Here is a 25,195-nt window from a genome sequence, read left to right on the forward strand (position 1 = left end):
CTCTCTCTCTCTCCCATTCTATCTGAAGATAAATGCAAAAAAAGAAAATGTCCTTGGGTGAGGATAAAAAAAAGAGAGAGAAACACTAATGATGATGGCTTATACTTACAGAGCTTTGCAATTTGTAAGAGTTTTTATATATATCATCCAATTTGGTTTGTCATTTCAGCTCTTAGCTTTATGTGGTGTCATTTCCTGGAAAGGAAAGTATAATGAATATAGAGGAGGTATTGAGGAAATACATCAGGAAAGAGAATAAGAATAAAGCATTAAAAGTCATTTAAAACACACATTGGATGTAAAATTAGAAATTTCAGCTCTGGCTGGGTAGCTCAGTGGATTAGAGCATTGTCCTGATAGGCCAAGCTTGCAGATTTGATCCCCATCAGGGCACATACACAAATGAACCAATGAATCCAGAAATAAGTGGAACAATCAATCAATCAATCTCTCTCTCTCTCTCTCTCTCTCTCTCTCAAATCAATTTAAAAAATAAATTTCACCCAGCTGGTGTGGCTCAGTGGTTGAGAATCAACCCATGCACCAAGAGGTCGCCAGTTCAATTCCTGGTCAGGGCACAGGCCCAGGTTGTGGGCCCAATCCCCAGCGGGGGGCATGCAGATCCATGTTCTCTCTCAACAATGTTTCTATCTCTCCCTCTCCCTTCCTCACTCTCTAAAAGCAATAAAAAAAATGTTTTAAATAAATTTTACTCTCTTAATAGGAGAGAAAGCTTTGCCAAATTGATAAAAATTTGGGAAGATCTAATTATGGAAAGAAGCCAATTCTAGAAAATCACATTCTAAATTTCTGGCTCCATGCTATAAGTTTAGTTTCTCTATTTCTTAATTTATGCAACATTTTGAATACAGCATGGGTCTTAATGTTTTGAATATTATTGTTAGTTTATATAAAGAGTATCTTTTCTGCTTTAAATGTAAGATTTCAGAATTCTCTTCTCTCCAAGGACTCAGATATTTGCTGCTAGAACACATCTTTGATTTTGAGTAATGTGAGAATAGTAGTCATTTAACAATTTCTTTTAAAACACAATTTAAATTCATCCATTCGATCAGGTGGAGGATTTTCACACTAAAATGCGAAGTGAGGTTGTTTTTGGTTTTTGGGTTATTGCTCTGGGTATTGATTTTCTTTGAGGGTCAAAGGGGAAGGGTTATCCTGGGCATGTGAATTATGCAGGGACATGTGAATGCCCTTTAAGCCTCAGAAACATCGTGGAAGGGATAGGTCTTGGGAAACCCACTGGCTCTGAATTGCCTTTGTTGGAGGTGGTCACCATGATGTGCTCCACAAATGCAGTCTTAGCTCCTTACTCAGAAGAGAGATAAAGGAACTTAAGGAATCTGGAGGGCATGCTGGGTCATTGGAAAGGAGGAAGCATCCATCACCAGAAGGAAAGAAACAATCCAATGAGGTGACTGGAAAGATGAATGAGGCTTTGCAGGACCACTAGGAAGCTCTGTCCCTAGGTGTTGAGTTGGAGGCTGGACTTTGGGGGAAAAGTGTTCTATGAAATGTGAAAATTTCAGAGGAATTAGTTTGAGGGAATGTAGAAACATCCCTTCTTTGTTATTAATTACCTCCCACTGAAGGGTCATTTGGAAGCCAAAAGAAACCCAAAATATAATTCCAGAAATTTGTAAGGAATAGACATTTGACATACTTTATTGATAGCTATGTGACTATGATAAGGAAATGTAGATAGATGATTGTGGAACTCAATGAATTCCCAGTTGACTGAACAATCATAATCATATAATGTAGAATAGTGATTCAATTTTTAGCATGCAATCAGTGCTTAATGAATTGTGGTTGAATAAATGAATGACTGCATGAACCAGTCAACCAATCAGGATGATGTCCATAGTGCATACACAGGATTCTCTCACCTTGGTTTTGTGTTCAACACTTCCATGAGTCATTTAGATTACAGGCATATTAGATACATAAAGCAAATTTACTATACTTAGATTGTGATGTTATGATTCATTTTAAGAATCTTCCTCTCCATTTCTGGCACAGAACTCCTAAAACCCTTGTAATTTCCAGTGATGGAGAACACAAGGTGTCTTTAGTTATGTTAATGAAGTGGTTTTTGTAACCTAACTTTGGGCGCTTGGTGCCAGTGAAGCCCCACAATGTGATTATAGGGTTAGAATTTTTAGTCCTTGCCACCACTTCCAACTCCACCTCCAGGGAGGGGAGAGAGGCTAGAAATTGAGTTCAATCACCAATGGCCAATGATTTAATCAATCAGGCCCATGGAATGAAGCCTCCATAAAAACCAAAATAATGGGAATTCAGAGACTTTCCAGGTTAGTTAACATGTGGAGGGAGACTTGGGGAGAGTTGCTCACTTGGAAAGGGCATGGAAACTGCATCCCTTTCCTCATACCTTGTGCTATGCGTTTCTACATCTGGCTATTGATTCATATCCTCTAATATCCTTTATAATGAACCAGAAATCTAGTAAGTAAAATATATCTCTGAGCCCTAGCAAATCAGTCGAACCCAAGGAGGAGGTTGTTTGACCTACTGAACCTCTGATCTATAGCCAGAAGCTCAGAAGCCCAAGTGATAACCTGGAATTGTGACTTGCCTCTGAAGGGTGGAAGTGAGGACATTTTTTGTGGGACTGAGCCCTTAACCTATAAGATCTGATGTTATCTCCAGGTGATAGTGTAAGAATTAAGTTAAATTGTAGGACACCCTACTGGTGTTGGAGAATTGCTTGGTGGTGTGGGGGACCCCTCCACCACATATATATACAGTAGAATTGGTAACCAGAATTGTTAGAGATAAAAATAAACCTGGGAAGGTTGTTAATGGAATAGTTCATAGAGGAAAAACCAAAATTATCTTAAGTTGCAAACTGGACCAAGATGTACAGGCATAGGCTTCAGCCCTATGTATGAGATTAACATTTCAATTGGACCACAGTACCATCCAATTTTGAGAGTAAGGATTGTGAAAAAGACTTGGGAGTCTTGCTCCTGTCCCCATCATTCAACCAAAACTCTTATGGAAATTCCAACAACTATTTGGTGGTAAAAGTTACTTTCTGCTTGTCATTCCTCCTCCTTGTTTCTCCTTCTACAGTATTTGACACTGTTTGACACTGTAAACCTTATGCCCTTCATAGAATCTTTTTCTAATTCAATAATCCCACTTTGGTCTTGTTCCTCTGCTTTTCTAATTTTTCCTTCTTAACTTTTTTTTTTTTTTTTACCCTCCCTTTAAAGGTTTTCCATTACCTTTATATTTAAAGTCAATGTTCCTCAAATTCTAATATTAGCATATTTGTAATTTGTATCTCTCCTTGGTCATTGTTCACCATTTATTTAAAACATATTGTTGAGGACCTATTATGTACCAAGGACTGTTCTAGGAATTGGTAATACAGTACAGAACAAAACAGACAAAAAAGTCTGCCCTTAAAGGGTTCATATTCTTGTGGAGATGAGAAACAATAAATAGAAGAATAGAGAGATCGGTGTTGGGTCATTGTTAAAGCAAGAGTGAAAATCAAACCCAAGAAATGGGACTGGGCACTTGGGAGCTACTATTTTAGACAATAAAGTCAGGGAGGATCCCCTGAGAAGGTGACATTTTGGCAGAGCTGGACGTCTTGTACTCCCAAGGCTTCCTCTGCACCAACGACTCCCAGATCCTCATCTCCAGGCAGCTTCTCTCCTCTGGAGCCACATTCCTGGATGCCTCCTGGACAGCTCCTATGGGATGTCCTAGGGCACCAGAAACCATACATGCTCATCTCCTCTACCAAACTTCTGCCTCCTCTTTGGTTCCCCATTTTGGTCCACAGCATGACCACCTCATCGCTCACCCAAGCTAGAAACTCCAGACTCCCCTTCACATCCTTCTTCCTTTCCACCCCCATGCATAGGTATCCAATCAGATATCATCCAGATCCACACTTCCTCTTCATGCCATAGTTCAGGCCCTCAGTGTCTGTTGCTTATACTATTTCAAGAGACTATTAATAGCTTGCCAGCCTCTAGTCTGGCCCTGTCCCACTCTCTTTCATATGACCAATGGAATAAACTTTCTAAAGCACAGATCAGATCTGTTTTTAAGTCTTCCATCTCCACCCATTGCCTTCCGGATTAGCAAAGTGTTCAGCCTACTGGTTCAGCCATCTCCTTCTATTTTCCTTCCACTACCCACCAGCCCCACCACACATCCTATGCTCTGGACCTTCTGTCAAAAGAATCATCTCCCCAACACTTTGACAATACCTTTTTTCATGTTGCATGTTTTCAGTGTTTCCTGGAACACTTTTTCCCTTCCCTACATATTCCTTCTGTATCCTACCTACTCTTATCGATCCTGTTCTTCCCTGCCCTTCCTTACCTTTCCTTTTCCAACCTTTTCCTACCTAGCAGGTTTCTACCCAACTGCAATAGCCAACTCAACTCTGAGAAGGTTTTCCAAATTCTCTCTCCCCTCCTCTCATCTTCTTTGTTGTGATACCACAGTGCTTCTACCAGGTAAAATCGCCCCAGTTTAGGAGGGTTTCTTTAGTCTATGTGTTACATGAAGATAAGCACTATCTCTTGTGCATGTCTGTGCTTATCGTAGATATTAATACTTGGAAGGTTATTAGTACTTGAAAGATTATTCGTGCATGTTCACTGAATAGGCTGGAATTCTACAGAAGACATGTAAATATATAAGTTGAACCATATGAAACTACTGTTCTTCTTAATATTAGCAATTTTGTATGGTTTCATCTAATACATCTATTCTGTCTCAATATTTGTTATTCCTGTTTTGGCTTTTAGAAGTATTCTTATCTTCAGTCAGATTACCTTAACACATGGGCTCAATAAATAATTTTCAGTTCTGCAAGACATTTCCCATCCTTACTCATTTTATGTATCTATTTTTTTTTTAGCCAAAAGTGGATGCATACCTAAGAAACATTATAAACACCTACTCTTCTTTCGTGCTAATAACAATCTCTCTATTATCTTTTTTTCTGATTCAGATGGTTTATCATAAACACCCAGGAGGTTTTTGAGGCTGTTATAAAGTTACAATGGTAACTTTTAGAATTGTCATATGATATTGGCCTAATGAAAAGAAAATGATGAAGTTGTGAATAAGGCAAAAATGATATATTTAGTTATACATGGTACATTAAATGATACATGGAGTTTTTCAGGGTGAAAGTAGACAAAGGTATCAACTAGAGAATTTGTGAATATTTTGTCCCATGGTTTTGATTTCCATGACTGTGCTAGAGAACTGGAGTTGTCCTTAAATTTGGAATATCTTCTATATTCTGCCTTCCCACTTTTACCAATATTTAAAATTAATATTCTTAAGTCATAGCCAAAAAATTATTCTATTCTGCACTTCTATAATTGAATGATTTAGCTAGATACTTTTAAAATAAAAACCAATAAGATAGCTAATCACAATTGTCCCCTTTTGTGCTGAATTGAATTTTGTTTTGGTTTTAATTCTCACTTGAACTGCCGAGGGAGAACAAACCTGTCACAAACTGATAATTATTATCTTTCTGTCTGAATGCACCTAAGTAGTCTTTGCAAAAATGTCTAAGACCATCCCATTTGGACACATCATCATCATCAGGTTTTCCTGTGGAGGTAGTTCATCCCAAATAAATCTGATTTTGTTTGTTTGTTTGTTTGTTTTTTGTATTTTTTTCATCTTTTAAAAAAAGTTTTATTGAATTTACTGGGGTGACATTGCTTAATAAAATTATATTGTATAGGTTTCAGGTATACAATTCTGTAATACATCATCTCTATATTGTATTGTGTTCACTCCTATGTTCATTGCAGCATTGTTTACAATAGCCAAGATTTAGAAGCAACCCAAGTGCTCATCAGCAGATGAGTGGATAAAAAAGCTGTGGTATATTTACACAAAGACTCTCCTTTTGAAAGTCTGAAATTTTAGACTGCCATGCTTGTCAATCCCCTCACCATGAGACAATAAAATTGTCTGGGGCCATGGTTTTAAAAAATAGCTGATTGTGGGTGTGGTCTTCTAGGAAAATGGTTAAAGTGAAAAATGAGATGTAAATTTTTTTAATGTTGGAACAGGCTAAACTGGTTTTCAAAATCTTTTTTGGTTTAACAAAGCCTTAGGTATTGAATGTGGAAGGCTTTGAGGATTATCTAGACCTAATGTGTTAAAAGGTTAGGTTGTTAAAGGACTTTAATTCAGGATCTTATGGATTTTTTTTTTTAAGAGTTGAGCAAGAAACCCTTAAAACTTGGGAGAGATATTTTTGGAGAGAGTTGTTTCTAATTTGTCTTTTTGTTTTGTTAATCCTCACTCTAGGATATTTTTCATTGATTTTTAGATAGAGTGGAACAGAAGGAGGGAGGGGGAGAGAGAGAGAGAGAGAACGTTAGAGACACATTGATTGGTCACCTCCCGTTTGGTCACCAGGGATTAAACCTGCAACCCAGATATGTGCCCCTGACCCTCTGAGCCAAACTGGCCAGGGATCTAACTTGTCTTTATGTATGCTTTTAAGATGAGAGCTCAACCCAACCAACTGCCAGACACTGTTCTTGGTCAGGGAACGCTTTGCCCTGTGGTTATAAGTATTCATCCCTATATTTGATTTGAGTTTCCACAAACTTTTTTGATAGAGAAAATGAAGTTAAATGGGTCAACCAAATGCTTAAAACATGGTGCAGAAATTAGTGATGCTTGTAAACACATGGCTTAACCACAATAAGTCTTATATGCTTGGATGAGAACGTTGAGAACGCTGGTCCACTGGTATCTGGGTATGCAAGAAAGCTGGTGAAACCAGCAATCAAAATCATTATTGGTACAATAGCTTTTATGCTGAGCCTTTGGAATGCTCTTGAAACTACCGTTTTCACTTTGAGCCTGGGGTTCTAGTGAAGAAAGCTCTATAGAGAAATAACCACGTCCAATAAGAAAGAACACTCTATTCTGATTTTCATTCCAAGAAGCCACCAAAATATCAGCTAGATATATTTGTAGCATATTATGATTATTTTAAAATAAGGACAGATGTCCCTTTATTAATTGGGCTTGAGCTAGAGGTTTTCTTTCTATCACATATGTTAGCTAGACACCAGGAAAGGGGTTCTAATATGAAATTGCTACACTGCTATTGTTATACTTATGTTTGGGTTGTTTTCCCTCATGTATTTTTCATACACACACACACACACACACACACACACATTAAATCTATCTATCTACTTAGAGATTGGGTGAAAGACAAATTTGAAAGAAAGCAAATAAAATAGAGACCGTGGGCAAGTCCCTTGACTATATTCTGCCAGGGTCGGGGGTAAATGACATAAAACCAATTGTGATGGCCCATATAGGAGTCCCACGGAAAAGAAAGTGTTTGCTTCTGGAAGACATGCATTCTCCTGAGAGAACATACTTCATGGCCAGCCAGCTGAGTCACGTGGTAGGAGGGGGCTCTTTTCTTCTCCACATGCCCTCCTCTGATGTCACGAATCTCTTCTCTCCTGGGAGAATTAATTAGCATTCATTGGGCACAGTTGGCAAGGAGAAAGAAGGGCGCTGCGTGTGTAGGAGAGCAGGGAGGAAGGGGCCCAGTGGGGAGCGGTCCTTCCCCCCTCTGAGCCGCATTGAGATTGGAGGCACAATCGGGCACAGAATGGCTGTTTTATAACTGGGATCCTCGGTGACGTATGGCTGCCTGCTCCTTGGCAGCTGTCTTTATGGACCAGTAGGCAGAGGGAAATTGACGCTGAGACTTTTGCATCTTGGAAAGGACTAATCTACTGTAGTGAAGAACAGAACCTCTCAATCACGCAAGTGTAAATAAGAGACGGAGGGGAGTCCAAAGAGGAAGAGGAGGGGAAAGTGTGTGTTGGGGGGAGTGGGGAAAAGCATTTTTGGTGGATGGTATGAAGCCAGCCATGGAAACTGCAGCCGAGGAAAATACTGAACAAAGCCAAGAGAGAAAAGGTACCCAGAGCTGACAATAGCCTGTTTAAAGCTTTTCACTGGGGGTGCTTAAAAGGGGGTAGCCCGGTTTTGTGTCGCTTGTAAAAAAGCTCAGAAGTAATCCCTATGACACGGTCTTGCTTTTGGGTGGTTTTTTTGCTGCTGTTAAATTAATAGAGCAGCCTTTCTGCAACGCAGTCCTGTTCCAAATCTTCCTACCGAACGTGGTATTTCACAGAAGGGTGTCAGCAGCTTGTCACCTTGAGGAGCTGGACTGAGGGAAACTGTCTTTTTTTTTTTTCCATTAACGGAATGTCATAAGTTAGGTTCTATGTTCTGCATGCTATAGTCCAGAGACATATGCATTGTTTTGCTGATCATGCTGAGGAAGAACTGGAGGGGCATGCATATTAAATATGCTTTGGTTCTACTCATGCTGTAATGATTTAGACATTCTCTCATTTTCTTATTGAATATGATTGCTATTTCTGTGTATCAGGCCCTGGCTATGACATGTAATAGCCATTTAAGTTGGAGCTTGAGAGAGGGTCTGTCAGCTCTGTTGTCTAGTGATGATGGAAGGGGGTGGTCTTCTGCTGTTTATGACTTGGAGATTTGGGGGAGGAAATCAATAACAGTCCTGTTTCTGAAAGGGAATCTTAGAACATATAATGATTTTGGCATATAGAATAGTTTTTTTTTTTGGGGGGGGGCAGTGTTTTTGTGGTAAGAAAGTGGCAGAAAATAGAAGCTAAAATTAATCTTTTCCTAGTTAATGACTGATTACAAATTTGATACCCACAGAATCAGTTCAACTGCTGTTAGGTTAAGGGCATCTCACTGCATGGTCATTTATCTCCCTGCCCCAAAGTTATGGACTACCAGAGAGGCCCAGGACTGGATTCTGTAACCGCAGTGGCTCCGATAGCAAAAGCCATCGTGCGAGGGTATTTCTCAGGGCCCTGTGGTCCACTGCCAGTCACTAAACAGTAGTAATTCTCCAGGATGGAATTTACTTAGGAATATGTAGCTTGAACTGTGAAATTGTCAACCATTTTACATGACAAAAACGACAATTTCAGGTTTTCAGCTTAACAGCATGCCGCCAGGGTTGAGGCTGCTTGTTTTCACATGGGATTTCTTCTGTGCTCAATACTTCAATAATATTGTATCTATCCTAAACAGAAAAATTTCATGTTTAAAATTTATTATTTTCAAAATATTGTGAAATATTCATACATAAAAATGGACATTTGAACCATCTTAAGTGAATAATTCAGTGGCATTAAGTACATAGCACTTCAACTTTCAAATTGGTCGTTTAGTTCAATCCTTGCATCAAACCAACTGCCCTCCCCAAAAAAACAAACAACAGTCAAAAGCCCCCAGAAACCCTGCCTTTTCTTGTTTGTGTATTTTTTAAATGTACATAAATGAGCAAATAGCAATAAGAGAATTTATGAGGCTGAGGAACTAAGATAACAGTTTAAAGATTCATATCCATGATGATCGGAAACAAAATTTGGAGATGTAATAAGTAATATAACAATTGTTGTGAGGAAGTCTGTCCCAGTGGATAGCAGGTTTTTCCTAAAGCAGATGACTCTGTTTAGCACACACTTTTTATTAATAGGGTGTCTGCCAGTGGCAGACAAAACCATTTTGGTCTCCGCAAAAACATACCTTTCGTTTTTCTCTCCCAAAGCAAGCAAGGGGCACGGAACCAATATGAAATCCTTACTACACAATTGTGGAGCTCATCATCATTTAGTCTTACAGACCGCTATTATTTTATGTCAATTAAATATTATTTAACACCAAACCCACAGGTTGCTGCTACATCCATTGACAATCTGTGTATGAAATCTCGTAAGCTATGCTTTTAGTGATAAAATTAGAAGCAAAAGATAATTCCTGGAGGAACTTTAAAAATTACCAAAATTGGTAAACACTAGCTATTTGTTAAGGAATGTAAAAATGCCATGTTAACACAAGCCTTGGTCACATATATGGTACATGCTGCAGTAAGAATATAAGCCTGGGGCTGTGATCTCTATGTGACCCACCTACCATAAATGTTGCTCTGGAGGGTGGCTTCTCTCCTAATCTTCGTTTAGATGAATAAGTTCATAACTGCACAAGTCAAAACTCACACAGATACAAAACGATAATCACACATTTGTGCAAGTTTGTCACACCAGTATTCCTTCAGATTTCATTTTCAATGTATAAAATAAATGTTTAACCTCATTGAAATTAACATTTAAAATTTGACATAATTAGAGAATGTATTATATAATTCTTGAGCTGATAGAGCTGTTCTTTTTTCTTTCTTTCCTTTAAACTTCTCAACAGTGATTTACTTTACCAAATTTAATCCTATATATTTTGTCACTTCCCACAATTTTTTATGCACATATAATCTTCTGCTCTATTCCTTCCTTTGTTTTTAATAGTTAGCAATAGAAGTGATATCTGTCTCTTAATTTGAGGTATTATTGCCCAGTGGCTATTACCCAGTAGCTTCTAAATTAATGGCTTTGGGTAATTAGTACAGTGTTTATTAAGAATATAAATTAAATTTAGCTTTATAAATCAACTTCAACTTTTCTGGTTAGTGTCACTTCCTGGGTGTTTTGGCAGGACAAAGAGAGCTGTTTCTTTAAGATTGACTTTGTTCCTATTTTAAAAAAAACATAATCCAAGTTCTTTAAAAAGGAAAGCAAATGTGTTTTTGAAATAGTCTCATAGATTTTGTCACAAAACACTACTGAATGATCAAAATTCACAAGAACTATTTGGTAGTTACTCAGGAATTTTTTTTTAAATGTATCTTTATTGTTGAAAGCAAACAGGTTTTCTCAGACAGATGTAAGAAATGCCAAATTATTACAAATAGCAGTTTTAAAATTGGAAGCATTAAATTAAATCAAAATGTGAGAATTGAGTAAGCAGATTCACTGAAATGGAATAAGTGGAGGAAACAAATTAGAATCAAAGGAAATAGATTATGAGACTTAATAATACAGAATGGAGAGTTATGTTTCTATTTATTTCTGTGGAGTATTACTTGATGACAATTCATTTGTGGAAACCAATGCATCTGCAATTGCTAGGAGTACAGAATCACAAGGTAGAAAAACAATTGAATCAATTGCTCTATTGCGTGAAAAAAATCTAAGTATCGGTGATAAAAATTATTTTTATTACATGTAGGAAATTGGAAGCTTCTGAAGCAATTACAGTCAGGCTAGTTAAGCTCCTATGAATCATTGCTGAAATAAATTCCAGAATTACAGGCATCAAATTAAGTTCCTAACCACATAGGAAGAAAAATGTATTAAATCAGAAATTATAGGACATAGTCAAAGTAAGAAATGAATTGAAAATGTTGACTTGATTAAAAACTTAACACATCCATTTAAAGCTTTTAATCAAATAGATATAATTTCTTGGGTTGTTAGGTATTATTTTTATTTTTTGTTGTTGTTTTTGTTTTTCAAAATGTGTGCACTTTTGGGACTTCTCTTCTTTTTTTGTCTAGGAAGAAAATCACTCCTCTAGAATATATGAACTGTATGTTTAAAACCCAGAGTGACATATTTAACATGTTACACTATTTCTGGTGATCTATGAATTATTTGATTTTAAGATTTTTATTGATGTTCTCTATCTCAATTATATGAATATGGTACAGAGAATGTTTTAGATGCAGTTTTTCCCTATAAGAATCTGCCAAGGAGGACATTTGAAAAGAGGGTGTCTGGGGGATAGGCTGTAGAGAAAAGCGTGACCGGCCAGATGGTGCTGGACGTATGATACAGCTTGCTTTTATTTTATTTTTTTAACTAATTTAAGTGTGGAGAAGATTTCAATGAGCCATTTGCTGTATCTCCTACTTTTTATATTATCGTTGCCATTCGCATACTTTTCAAGACTTGGTCTTGCTATTTCATTAGACAAAGAATTCTGACCCACTTCTGGACATTTGTATTTGCCTACCTTGAAATAGAGTGGAAATCTTGAATTCAAATTATAACGCTAAAATTTCTATTTCTCTGCTCTTTGGAAGTACAGGTCGATTTAGAGTGAGTAATCTAAACAACATGACTTACTAGTCTTGATGTATCTGAGAGCTTTTTTCTCCTTGGGACCAGATGTACATCCACATGAAATGGTTGGCCAGGAACAGGATGGCTGTGGGACCGAGGAAGAAGGTGGTACACACTGGCTTTGAAGAGAGGGAGGCCACAGTGCCAGCTCACAATTGTACCTAGTTGTTCCTTCATTTGTTTATTTATTTATTCACTTAATAATGTTCTACTTTGAACCCTTATTCTTCCTCCATCCTCTCAGCTTATGTTATAGGAGTAGAAGGACACTAACTCATTTTAGGGACCATTATCTGTAGTTTAATCTTGGTTTTGACCATAATTTTGCTGACTAGTGGCTGAGTAAATAGCAGACGACAATGCCAGAGAGAATTTTGATTCTTAGCCAGCCCAGTGATATTTCTCTTCAGAGAACATGTAATAAGAGGAAACAATTTCCTATTTTGTAGGCTGACTTGAGTAATTGCGTTAAATTCTTTTTTTTTTTTTTTATCCTCACCCGAGGACATTTATTGTTCAAGTAGAGTGGGAGGGAGAGAGAGGAAGAGAGAGAGAGAGAAACATCGATGTGAAAGGGACACATCGAGTGGCTGCCACCCGCACGACCGACCAGGGCCAGGGACAAACTGCAACCAAGGTACATGCCCTTAGCGGGAACCGAACCCGGGTCTCTCGGGACCGCAGGCCGATGCTCTAACCGCTGAGCCAAACCGGCCAGGGCAGCATTAAATTCTTTATATATTCCAGCCTTACTAGCTATATTCAAATCAAGGATCATCTGTAAAGGACCAGAGAGTCAATATTTTAGGCTCTGTGAACCACACAATCTCTGTTTTAACTACTCAAGTCTACCATTGTAGCCATGGATACAATGGGTGTGGCTATGTTTCAATAAAACTTTATTTACAAAATAAGAGCCATCATTCATGGCCTCTGTTATATTCTATAGTGTAGTTATAGCTTTCCTTTCATATTTTAAAGAGTATCTAAAAATGAAGGATATTAGATACAGCTTTCAAAGACCTTGCCTAGTGAATGTGGTCTTTCTAGGAAGCTCAGTCTTTGCCACTCAGTTGCTTCCAGTGATAATTTCCTAGATGCTAGAAAGTTTAGCAGTCTGCAGTTCAGTTATTCAGCCTCGTCACTAAATCACATTATCTAAGTAAATAGAAAAAAGGTGTACAAAGTCTTGATTTGTTTTTCTTTACTCATTTTCCCATTGTTTGTTTCATATCCACCTTTGGTGATGACCAACTACAGTTGTGTCTATGGCCATCAGTCACCACCACTCACCTCAGCCCCAACCATAAATAGTATCTCAGATGTCACAGTCTTTTGTGCTTCTCCAAGAGTATAGATTGGTTTCCTGCCCATCTCTCTCTCCTACTCTCTCAGGGGAATGTTTGCAGTCTTTACTCTGTAAGGCAGGATCCTGGGTGTGCACAACTTCTCATTTCTTGCCAGTTGCCCAGAATTAACATATTAATATACCATTCAAGCTGAGGCTTCTCCTTGCAGTCATGTGACTCCCTTATAAGTGTTAGGACCCTGTCCTTTTAAAAAAAATGCATACTGTGTTCTTTGAAATTTTATAAATAATTTTACATTTAACATCTTTATTTAAGTTTGGCTCAAATGCATGAAATAGACATGATTTTATTTTCTTTCATATCTTAAGATTCACTGTCGTAAAAAGGCCTTCCCAGAAGTATTGGAAGACGTCCATCCACTTGCTGCTCCCATCTCCACATCTGCTGGGGTAGTAGTATTTTTATGCTGAATTAAGCATTTCAGGCATGGCTGCCATGTTGTTCCCAGAAGACATGTTAGTGTAGGGCAGTCCATGGTTTTCATTGTCATTGCCTAGAAGCCTGTGCTTGATTGCCTGAATGCCTAGAAATTCCCCCACCCCGTGAGGAGATGAGGATAGAAAACAGATGTATTCCATGCAGAGAGTCCCTGAATTGCATAGCCTGGCCTGGGTGACGTCAGTGTGCAGAGAGACCTGGGGGTATCCATTTCTTGGTCCACAGGGTCTCAGGGAGCTCCTTTACATTCAACAAAATATGTATTCTGCACACATTTTGGGGAGCACCTATTATGTGTTGTGCATAGAGATAAATTTTTTGTGAAGGAGGATGACATTTTTAAGATTAAAGGTGATAGAGCTACATGGAATCCTCTTGTTTGAGGTCAATATGGAGGACTCACAGCCACTTTACCAAGAGGAAATCAGGTCATAGTATGTGATTGGACCTTCTTCTGGTTCCTTCACCAGCCCCACTGAGTCATTTTGCTTTCAGAAAATGTAGTACAACCCAGGTCTAAGAGGGAATCTCCTGAACAGCAAAGCAAAAATCTAAATCCAGGGAAGGCTGAGAGTTAAGAAGATTTAAGAACCCTGACATAACATCAGAAGCTTGGAACCTGAAACATTTCTTTGGGAGACACAGAAGTATAGCTCACCTCCAAAGGGACTTCAGAAAAACTCTTGTTGAAGTAACCACCACTTCAGCAAAAGAGTAGAAAATGGAGTCAAAATGCCCAGGTTCATACCTAGACTCCTCCACCCCTGCTGCATGGTTGTGGGCAAGTGACTTGCCTTCTCATTACCTTTGGTTTCTTCATTTGTAAAGACAGAATAAGAATAGTACCTGTTTCATTGCGTGGTTATGACAGATGAGGTACCGGCTGCAACATGCTTTGCATGATGACCACCCACCATAAGTACTCTGTAACTTACAGCTGGCATCATCATGGACAACAAAAACAGTCAAACACTTTCAATGTGCATTTCTGGTTGTCCTAGCATCTTTTTTTTTTCCTTTTCAATGTCTTTAAAAGCCTTTAAAAGACATTTTACTTTAACTTGAAGCTCCCCCCCCCCAAAAAAAAAAAGCTTTCTCTAAAACATCACCTAGAAAAGTATATGTCCACTACCCAATCAGAAATCCCTTGAGGGTTTTCAGAGATTGTAGGGAGTGCAGTTGGGATTTCATGAAGCCTTTGTGAGCTTTGAAGTGTACCTGGTTAGGGCATTTTCTGTGTTGCCTCACAATGTAGTTGTTTCCTTGGTCCTTATCTTTAATATTCTTAGGTGCCAAATGGAGCATTATAACCTGACATTCTGATGGAATAATTTTTATGTCAGTGCTAGAATCCTATTTTTTATCCTGAAATATTTGTGGCACCCCAGAGGACATAACCCCTTATTAGGTTTTATGGGATTCACAAACATAAACTGGCATACTGACCTTATGGTTTCATAAGGATTTCAAGACTGTAATTTAGCTAATAGTTACCAACAGCCTGCTCTGTGTCAGCCAAATTAGGAGAGGTCTTTCTCTCCAGTCACCTAAGAAGTAGAAAATATAGTTATATTATCAAATAGTTATATTACCTGAGTCCCCAGGAGACACATTGTTACCTTGTGTGTGAATAAACAGTGGTCCAAGCCCAGCAGCCCATGGTCTATAAAACACTGGGAGATCATTGAGTCGGAGTTTCATCTAGAACACTCTAGGCTCGAAAGTACTGAGTTCAGGATGAGGTGACAGAGAATATTGCGGCTGTCAATAGGAGGACAGGAGTTTCACCCAAGATTCAACAGACCATTGGGTTCTTTGCCAGATTTTCAAGGCTGGGACTGGGTACCATTATGGAAAGTGAGACTGTAGTCACCTTTGCTTGTGCAACTGCAGTAATTATGGCACTCTGTGGTTCTATAAGAGAAATAAACAAAGAAAATATTATTATAAAAAGCCAGATTTTTTACTGTAAAGAGTGTCTGCCCAAAATGAACACTCTAAGGGGTAGGGGTGGGAGAGATGGATAAAATAAGGAAAGAAAAGACAATTTTGGTGATTTTTGTAAATTTAAATTGAAAAACAGAGGAGCAGATTTCAACATTCTCAATTTATCATGCTGAGTTGATAACATGGTACTGAAAGATTGCATTCCAATGGCGTATTTTTAAACTCCCCCTTTCCTTGAACAATATGGTAAAAGAATAACTAAAAATGCTGATATAGAATCTTTGCTGGAGATAGAGACACTGACTCTTTGCCACCTGAAATTGGCAGTGAACAGCAGAGCTGAAATGGAAATTGGCAGGTACCACTGGATGTACCCAGGCTCAAAGAACCGCCAGTACCATCCCGTGCCAACCCTGGGGGACAGGGCTAGCCCCTTGAGCAGTCCAGGTAAATACAGCCTTGGGGTGAATTCTAATAGCAAGTCAACTGTTATCGTTAATATTATTTGTAATGGTTCTTTCAAATTGGTGATATTTTATGTTTTGCTTGATGCATTCATTAATTTGTTCACAGGAGCATGGGTGGACTTGGCCCTTTAAAATTTTTTTAATCATCTTTCTTTTTCTCTTCTTCTGTCCATTCCACCCCATCTTTCGCCTCTTTCTTCTCCCTCCTCTCCCTTTCCTCACCCTCACCTCTTCTTCTCAAAGGGAGTAGTATACAATGAGCTACCCTTTTGGGTTAACCACAGAATTTCCAGTGTTTGAACTGATAATGGTGGGGGAGATATCACCCATGTCCACATTGGGATCAAGAACTAGGCCAGGACACTCAAGGAGTCTTGGCTCCAAGAGTACTGTGAGAGTCCCCAAATTTCTTGCTGGCTCCACTGCTGTGCACTACTCTGATTTAACATCAATCATTGCCTTTGAGATGGGAAAGTCAAAGTTCATGAAATGGGGATTGGATAACTACCCAATTCCATCAGGTAGGTCTGTTGGGTCCAGTTTCTGGTTTCCTTGCCCATGAGGAACACTGGTCTCTCAGAACTGCTAGGTGCTGGACCTGGGTGAAATGTGTGTCAGTTGATTGGGGAACTCAGAAGGGGGAGAATGCTAAGTAATATGAACATCCACCACATTCCCAAAGTCTACACAAGTCTTAAAACTCAGCTCAGTGAGCTAAAATTCAGTGATCTTAAGTTACATAAAATGTGACTATAAAGGGATTATGGCAGGTCAAATAAACATAATAGTTTTGAAATTTTGCATGAACCCAAATAATCAGTTTTCTTAAACAGTTTCTTACTTTCTCAGGAATACCTCAGAAATGACAGTGTAGAATCTACAACTCTAGAAGAAACAATCCTGAGGTACAATGTAACACACCTATTGAATTATAAAGTCATAACACCTGTAATTATTTTAATAAAATGGTTTATTTTTATTTTAAAACCTAAATTGTAGCTTTAGGTTAATTAACATGAAGTCTGACTTTGGATTTCATTCCACACCTTGTGTGCCTGAGCAGTGCTGGCTAGAAAAGGTGAGCAAGAAGGGACATCACATATTTGTTCTTATAGGTCCTTTAAAGAATGGAGGGTTCTGAAATCTTGGTTTTTTAAAAAGTTGCCATTAGACATGATATATCCATGCAATTGAAAGGAATGAATTACTGACACATACTACAACATGGATGGATCTCAAAAACTTGATGCTGAGTGAAAGAAGTCTGTCACAAGAAACCAACTATTGTATGATTTGATTTATATGAAGTTTCTAGAATTCACAAATCCATAGAGATACAAAGTGTTTGCCAGAGGCTGGGGGAGGGGAGTAACTGGACTGCTAAGGGGTCCAAGGGATATTTTTTGGAGTGATGGAAATGTTTTAAAATTAGATTGTGGTGATGGTTACACAACTCTGTAAATTTACCCAAAACCATTGAATTGTACACTTAAAACAGGTGAATTTTATCTGTAAGCTATATCTCGTTAAAGCTGCTTTTTAACCCCCCCCCCCCCAAAAAGCACCATTAGATGCGCACATTTCAGTAGCACAGAATGAGACTAGAAAATTTATTAATGGAACAAGAAGGTCCCTAAGTTATCAGAAATTACTTTAGAGAAAAGAATCTTCATTTTATGAACGTGCTGGACCCTGGCTGGTTTGGCTCAGCAAGTAGAAGAAGGGTTGTGGGTTTGATTCCTAGTCAAGGGCACGTACCTGGGTTGCAGACTCAGTCTCCAGCCCCAGTCCTGGTTGTGAGGGAAGCAACCAATTGATGTGTCTCTCTCACATTGATGTCTCTCTCTCTCTCTCTCTCTCTCTCTCTCTCCCTCCCTCCCTCCCTCTCTCCCTCCCTCCTTCCCTCCCTCCCTCCCCTCCTTTCTATCTAAAAATCAATGGAAAAATATCATTAGGTAAGGATTTAACAAAAAAGAATGTGCCCTGGCTGGTTTGGCTCAGCAGTTAGAGCGACGACCCGCTGGACTGGAGAGGCCCGGTTTCGGTTCCCGCTAAGGCCACATACCTCGGTTGCAGTTTGTCCCCGGCCCTGGTTGGGTAGTGCGGGTGGCAGCCACTTGATGTGTCCCTTTCACATCGATGTTTCTCTCTCTCCCTCCCACTCTATCTGAACAAAAAATGGGAAAATGTCCTCGGGTGAGGATAAAAAATAAATAAAAAATAAACTTTAAAAAAGAATGTGTTGTAAGACATCAGGCCAATTGGAAACCAAGATAAAAAAAAATTTTAAATCGTCCTTGCATTGTGTGGTGAAGAGTAAACATCAATATCTTATTAGAGGAAAGCCCTCTAGCAATTGCTCTTTATGAATTTTGTCCACTAGTTGAGCAGTTCCCTGTCAGAGCATTGGAAAAAGACGTGCTTTTGATCCTATAACCAAACACCAAAATACGGACATTCTAAGCATCATAGCAGCTGAGGAGAAAAACACGAGACTCCAATTTCTTTTCTGAAACCTTTGAGATTTATTCCAGAGTTCAGAAGAGTTTGGGTTTTTGAAAAGTAACATGGCACATACATTGTGAGCTACATGACATCACCAGCAAGGTCTGGGTGCTCCCACAAATGGAACACATTAATCTTTGTGAGGAGCCTATGTTGGGTAAAGGAAGCCTGGAAACAGCCTCTTTTCCATTCAAATCGGGTTTGGGCATCAAATAAGTTTAGATCAGGATAGGTTTTGTTGCCAGATGACCTATACCAATAAATAAATAAATAAATAAATAAATAAATAAATAAATAAATAAATAATCCTTAGGTTTTAGAGTTTTTAGACTTCTGGAATGGTATGACGAGAAACTGTAGAACTCTAATAGTATCTGGTTGCTGGTGATATTTCATGTGAGAATTCCATGAACAAGCAGGTCTGACGGGGAGAAACAAAATCACTGAACTTGCCCGGCTGGTGTAGCCCAGTGGTTGAGTGTCGACCCATGCACAAAGAGGTCACTGATTCAATTCCTGGTCAGGGCACACGCCCAGGTTCTGGGGCCCATCCCCAGTGGGGGGCATGCAGGAGGCAGCCAATCGATGTTCTCTCTCATCGACGTTTCTATCTCCCTCTCCCTTCCTTTCTCTCTAATCAATAAAGAAAAATATTTAATTTTTTTTTAAATCACTGAACTTGTTTTACTGAATCATCTTCCAAGATCCTGAAATGATCTCTATGTGTAATTCTAACTTTTTCTGTGCAGTGACTGAAATCAGAACCATTTGTGTCTAGAGCCAGCCACAGAGACCTTGCATGTAGGAGAGTGAGGGGACTGAACCCAGCCATGTTGTCTCCTTCCCAGTTGCTTGGAGATTTTGTTGGCTTCTAAATTAAAGCAGTTGCCATTCTGTACTTAGATTCCAAACCAGATGGTGTGAGAGAAAAAATAGAGAATTCCATATGGCTCTTGTCTTTTTTTTTTTTCCCCCCCCGCAGAGTTCTCAGTTTCTTTCTAGTGGAGGAGGGGACAAAGAGGTTTTGATACAAGCTGACCAGGAGATCTTTGCCAAAGGAAAATGCTTCTCCCACCCATGCAGTTATTATAGCCGAGACCACCTCTCCCCAACTTTCCAACGTCCTTATTCCCCATTGGAAAAGTCCAGTAGCTTCAGTTCCCTTAACCTTGATATTTCCATGTTTTACTTTTTTGGTGTAACTTCCCAGTAGAATTACATTTTTAGGACTTGGATAGTTAATCCTTCACCATCTGTTGCTTTTTTTTTTTTCATTACTTTTTCATTTTTAACTTCTTTACCCCTTGTAATACCCACATCTTCTCTAGGCCTACAAGAAATCAAAGGATGGATGGCCACATGGGAAACCCTGTGTGATGCTGCCTTAGGGACCAGGCCTGAGATGACCATCTGAGATCGTAGCATTAGTGAAAGAAGGAATAGTTAATGCTACACCTGTGTTCAATGGACTATTGTGCTTACTGTGTAGGGACTACTTCATGCTACTGTAGATTGTGTTACACAGGCTTCAGAGTATTGTACAAGAGAATTTAGATCCTCTGTTCCAAGTGTGGTCTGTGGACCAGCAGAAATGACATCACCTGGAATCTTATTGCAAAGTCAGAGTCTCATGCCCCGCCCCAGACCTACAGAATCATAATCTGCATTTTAACAAGATTTCCAGATGGTTCCTATGCACATTGAAGTTTGAGAAACACTAATTTAGAAGAAAGTCCAGGAGCAAGACAAGAGAAGAGAGGAAGGAACTGAAGTGAATTTACCCTCAAGATCTAGACCTCTCTTTAGCTTTGAAAAAGACAGAATTGCTTCAAGTATTCATTCTGCTTTCCCTCTCTGCTTGTGGAGAGGCATGCATAAGAATTGCCAGTGACCTTTGATTCTCTTATCTGCTTGTCTGAAAGCATGCCCTCTTATTCCTTTGTTTGAAATCTTGGTGAAAGGGTGTGGGGATGAGCAGTGAAAGTGTGAATGGTTTGTTTCCTCATGTCAAAGAGAGGGTGAGGAGAAAGTAGTTGATGGGAGCTTGGGAGAAATTCTCAAATGTCCCTTATCATGTTCTTTAATACAATCCAGTGATGTGCATGATGCTGTTAGTTAATATAGGTTATAAACTAATGGGCCAAGAATGACTATTTATGCACCTGTAAATCTGCAGTTCAGCATTCACTCTGTCAGGTAAGAAGTAGAAAAACCACCCCTTTCACTGATCACCAATCCCCCCAACCCCATCCATCTCCCAAATCCTAAGTGTTCTGATGCTTGGGTTAAGATGGATATAGATAATTCAAGAGGTCCAAAGAGAGAGCCCTCTCATATATAGACTACAATGGAGAGCGTGGGGGGAAGTATGGGGGAATGGTGGTATTTCACAGGAAGAGAATTTAGCAGGAAGCCCAAGTGTTGGGGTTTCCATTGCCAAGAATGGATTCCTGGGAACCTGGAGAGAGGGAGCAGGGACCTGAGGGAGGGATGTGGGAGAGACAGGCAAGCATATTTCTTACTTGTTCACTGCTGTGACTTAGGTCACACTTTTGGTTCTGTGAATGTGCCTAGGTGTGACCAGAGAAGGCAGACTCCCTGAAATCTCCAGCCTTTAACCCTCTGACTCTGGCTAGGCTGAACCTGGGACTTCTCTCTCATGGACCCGCTTTATAGAGTGACACCTGTAGATATGAATCCTGGGAAATGCTATTGGATATTGTTACTGTTCTCCTTCCTCCTTCTTCCCCCTTTTCTTCTTCTCCTTCTCCTTCTCTGATTAATCCTCACCCAAGGATATTTCTTTTCCCATAGAGTGGAAGGGAGGGAGGGGAGAGAGAGAGAGAGAAAGGGGAAGAAACATCGATGTGAGAGAGACACATTGATTGGTTGCCTCCCACATGACCCCAACCAGGACCGGTGATCAAACCTGCAACCCAGGTGCATGCCCTTGACCGGGAATCAAACCCATGTCACTTTCATCCACAGGCTGATGCTCTAACTGCTGAACCAAACCGGCCAGGGCTGTTACTGTTCTTTAGTGTAACTGTTCTTTGGTTACTCTTTCCTAAACTGAGGTTGTAAGGCAAATAAGTTTGAGGTCTTTTCTGAAAACAATTGATATATATTTGAAGGGGGACAAAACTTTAATCATTTTGTATGCATTGTGGAGCCTCCATCATGGTTCAGTGTTTTTGTAAATAAAGTTTTATTAGAACCAGCCATGACCATACATTTACAGCCTGGCTGGCTGCTTTCCTGCTACAACAACAGAATAGAGCAGTTGCAACTATGTGCCCTACAAAGCCAAAAATATTTACTATCTGGCCCTTTATAGAAATTGCCAACCGACTTAGTGCAAATGCTTTCTTAGCACACATTGCAAATACAATCTACTTAGGGTAGGCAACGCCTAAGAATTTTGCTAGTCACTCAGTTTCCTGAAATTTTCTCCTTTCAAGAGCCCCCACCTTCTTCTCTCCAGGCTCTAGAATTCTTGCTCCCTGGTGGGGAGAGGAGATCATGTCTCACAGGCTTCAGGGGAAAGCTCGGCCCTTCTTTAGAGGGCCCCTTGGCTCTTTGTGGAAGCTCAGCCCCTCTGGCCTCTTTCAAGGCCTTCTCCGAGTATTCCCATAATAAACCAAGTCCTGTTAAATGGATGTCATGGAGCTGTTTTTGTCTATTGTTTCATTCAGTGTACTTCAGCAAGTTTTATTTTCTGTGATATGGAAAAGATCATTTATATTGTATTAAATGTAATATTGGGGGTCATTTCTTTAAGTGATTTTTTGAAATATGGGCCTCTAATGTCCTGAATCAGAATCACCAAGGATGCTGGGAAAACATTTGAATTCCCAGGTCCCACCCACCATCTTTGGGGATTGGTATGCTTTAATAAGCTCCCCAGGTGATTCAGATGCACACTAAAGTCTGACCACCACTACCATACACATAGAAGGTCATAACCTTGGATAAGGAAATAGCTCCTCATTATAACATCTTTGATAAAGTGTTATTTCAGTTCAAAATACCTTTCTGAAGAACAACATAAATTTGAAACTCACAGGCAAATTGTATACATATTTACTATCAAGTTCTCCAAAGCCAAATCACCACATTTTTAGTAGACAATGCTATTGAATTAAAAAGAAACTCCTCTTGATGTTTTTATATGGTCATTACATCTTTGTGTATCTAAAAAATGAAAAAAGATTCTATTGTTGAGCTGTAGGCAAACACCAGTGTGTTAGTTATGTGTTTTTGCCTTACAAATTAATCTTTAACTTGGGAGCTAGTAACAACAATATATTTGATCTCAGTTTCTGTAGGTTGGAAGTATGGGCTCAGCTGATCTGTCTCTGAGACTCATCTGAAGGCCCAACCAAGGAACCATCCACTTCCCAGCTCACTCCTGTGGTTGTTGGCAGGACTCAGTTCCTCACAGCCTGTTGCACTGAGGTCTCAGTTCCTCACTAGCTGCTGGCCCAAGACCTCCCTTGATTCTTTGCCATGTGGGTTTTCCCACAGCTCCCTAATGACATGGCAGCTGGCTTCACCAGAGAGACCAAGTGAGAGGGTTAAGAAAGTGTGCCAGCAAGAAAAAGAATGCTAGCTAGCAAGACAGAAGCCACAGTCTTTTAAAACCTATTCAGGGAAGCAAGTCCCTAGGTCCAGCCAACACTCGGGAGAGGAATGACATAAGGGTATGAATCTCAGGAGGCGGGATCATTGGGGGTGTCTTAGAAGGGTGCCTGCCACAAACTGTATAAATGATTCAAAGTGGAAATGCATCCTTTGTCACATACAGCACTGTCTTCTCTCTTCAATGACAGTAGCCCTTCACTTACCTATCACCAAATGGGGGGATGTGGATTCTGCAACCACATCCCACCCAGGTTGATGTTGCTTCTGCCCTTTGCTGCCAATCCTGAGTTTCCAAAGGGATTCACAACCTTTTAAAATTACTAGTGTCTTTTGTAAAAATTGAACTTAAAAGATGGGTCTCTTTTTTTTCCCTAACATTTTTTGAGGTATGATTGACACACATAAACTGCATCTATTTAAAGTGGCCTGGTTGATAAGTTATGACATATGTATATGTCCAAACAAGATGGTGACATGTTCATCAATCCTGAAGTTTCCCCGGGTCCCTCTCCAAGCAACCACTAATTTGAGTGCTGTCTCTCTGGATTAGTTTACATTTTCTGGAATAACCCTTATGGAGATTTGTTCGCATAAATTCTTTCACTGTTTCTTGCCAAGCCATTCCCATAAAATGTTGTGTGACCTCAACTGCTTAATAGCTCTGAGCTTTGTCTGATTTTCATCCTTCCTGACTCCACTGAAAACACCCTGTGCACTTTGGGGAAAAAAAAAAACTCCAAAATACCCATTCTGCTACCACCTACAGTTGAAGAGTTTAGTTTGCACTCACTCCAATCCAGCCTACACCCGAGGGCCAGATTAACCTCTTAAAAGCATTCCTTGGATCATGTCACTCACCTGCTCACAAACCCTCCCTCTCTCCTCACTACCAGCAAAATGAGGCCATGCAAGCTGGCTTGAAAGTCCCCCCACAGGAGGACCCCACTTGCTTTCCGGCTCCCACCTTGACACTGCCCTGGCATCCTTGATAAACTAGGCCATACCGTGAACTCCCCCAATGCACCCCTCACCAGGTTGGTCCTGCTCTCTTTCCCCCGTACTTTTCCATCTGTCCTAACCATAGGATCCTTCTGTTCTTCAAGGCCTGTCCACACTGCTGCCACCATATACCCTTTCCTTAGCTCCAAGGAAATCTGTCTTACCTCACTCCCCATGTCCCTGAATCATCTCTCTCTTTATTCTGCTTTAATGATTTCTTCTGAGTTTCTGTCCCTCATCCCACTCCAAAGAGTCAATGCTGGGAAGGCAAAACAAACTCCTGCATGCCCCATTACAGTGCTTGACATACAGCACAACTTCAATAGACACTCACTGAGTTCAGTGGAATCCAGGAAAGCATAGATGCTGTCGCCCAGATGGTCAGGAAGGTTGTGCTGCCAACGCTTCATAATGCAGATAATTCTCAAATTTCTTGACTACTCTACAGATCTTTCTTAAAATCTGTGACATCTAAACTTAAAGCTACCTTCTCCTACTGACCACTGGTTTCCCTGATTCTTTGCTCCCCAACTTCACTAGGCTAAGACACACACATGGTCTTTAGGAAAGCTAAAGCCAGTTCCCACAAAGGCAAAGGAAGAGGCTAAGAAGTGTCTGTTTCTTGAATCTGTTTATTCTCACCATGTAAATGTATCTTTACTTTAATGTAATTGCTTATCATCTACTGCTCAGTCATATTGCAAATGTTAGAAGTAAATTTATTTTA

At 39.7% G+C, this 25,195-nt stretch overlaps 1 protein-coding gene across 6 annotated transcripts in view; it reads left to right on the forward strand.

Annotated features, from left to right (window-relative positions):
• GPM6B (glycoprotein M6B) overlaps positions 1 to 25,195 on the forward strand; it is a 150,484-nt gene that overhangs the window by 101,406 nt on the left and 23,883 nt on the right. Inside the window, exons 1-3 of one of the 6 annotated variants that reach the window (XM_036271352.1) lie at positions 7,961 to 8,007; positions 13,777 to 13,857; positions 16,181 to 16,300. The exons of 1 other annotated variant lie outside the window; for it this stretch is intronic. In XM_036271352.1, coding sequence (XP_036127245.1) covers positions 16,198 to 16,300 — 103 coding nt within the window. In that variant the 5' untranslated portion in view covers positions 7,961 to 8,007; positions 13,777 to 13,857; positions 16,181 to 16,197. Of the gene's footprint in view, positions 1 to 7,701; positions 8,008 to 13,776; positions 13,858 to 16,180; positions 16,301 to 25,195 lie in introns of those variants that run through there. 4 more of the 6 variants (XM_036271351.1, XM_036271350.1, XM_036271356.1 and 1 more) reach the window with 4 other exon arrangements.

The sequence above is a fragment of the Molossus molossus genome, unplaced genomic scaffold (genome assembly GCF_014108415.1).
Source record: "Molossus molossus isolate mMolMol1 unplaced genomic scaffold, mMolMol1.p scaffold_m16_p_2, whole genome shotgun sequence".
Classification (NCBI taxonomy): domain Eukaryota; kingdom Metazoa; phylum Chordata; class Mammalia; order Chiroptera; family Molossidae; genus Molossus; species Molossus molossus.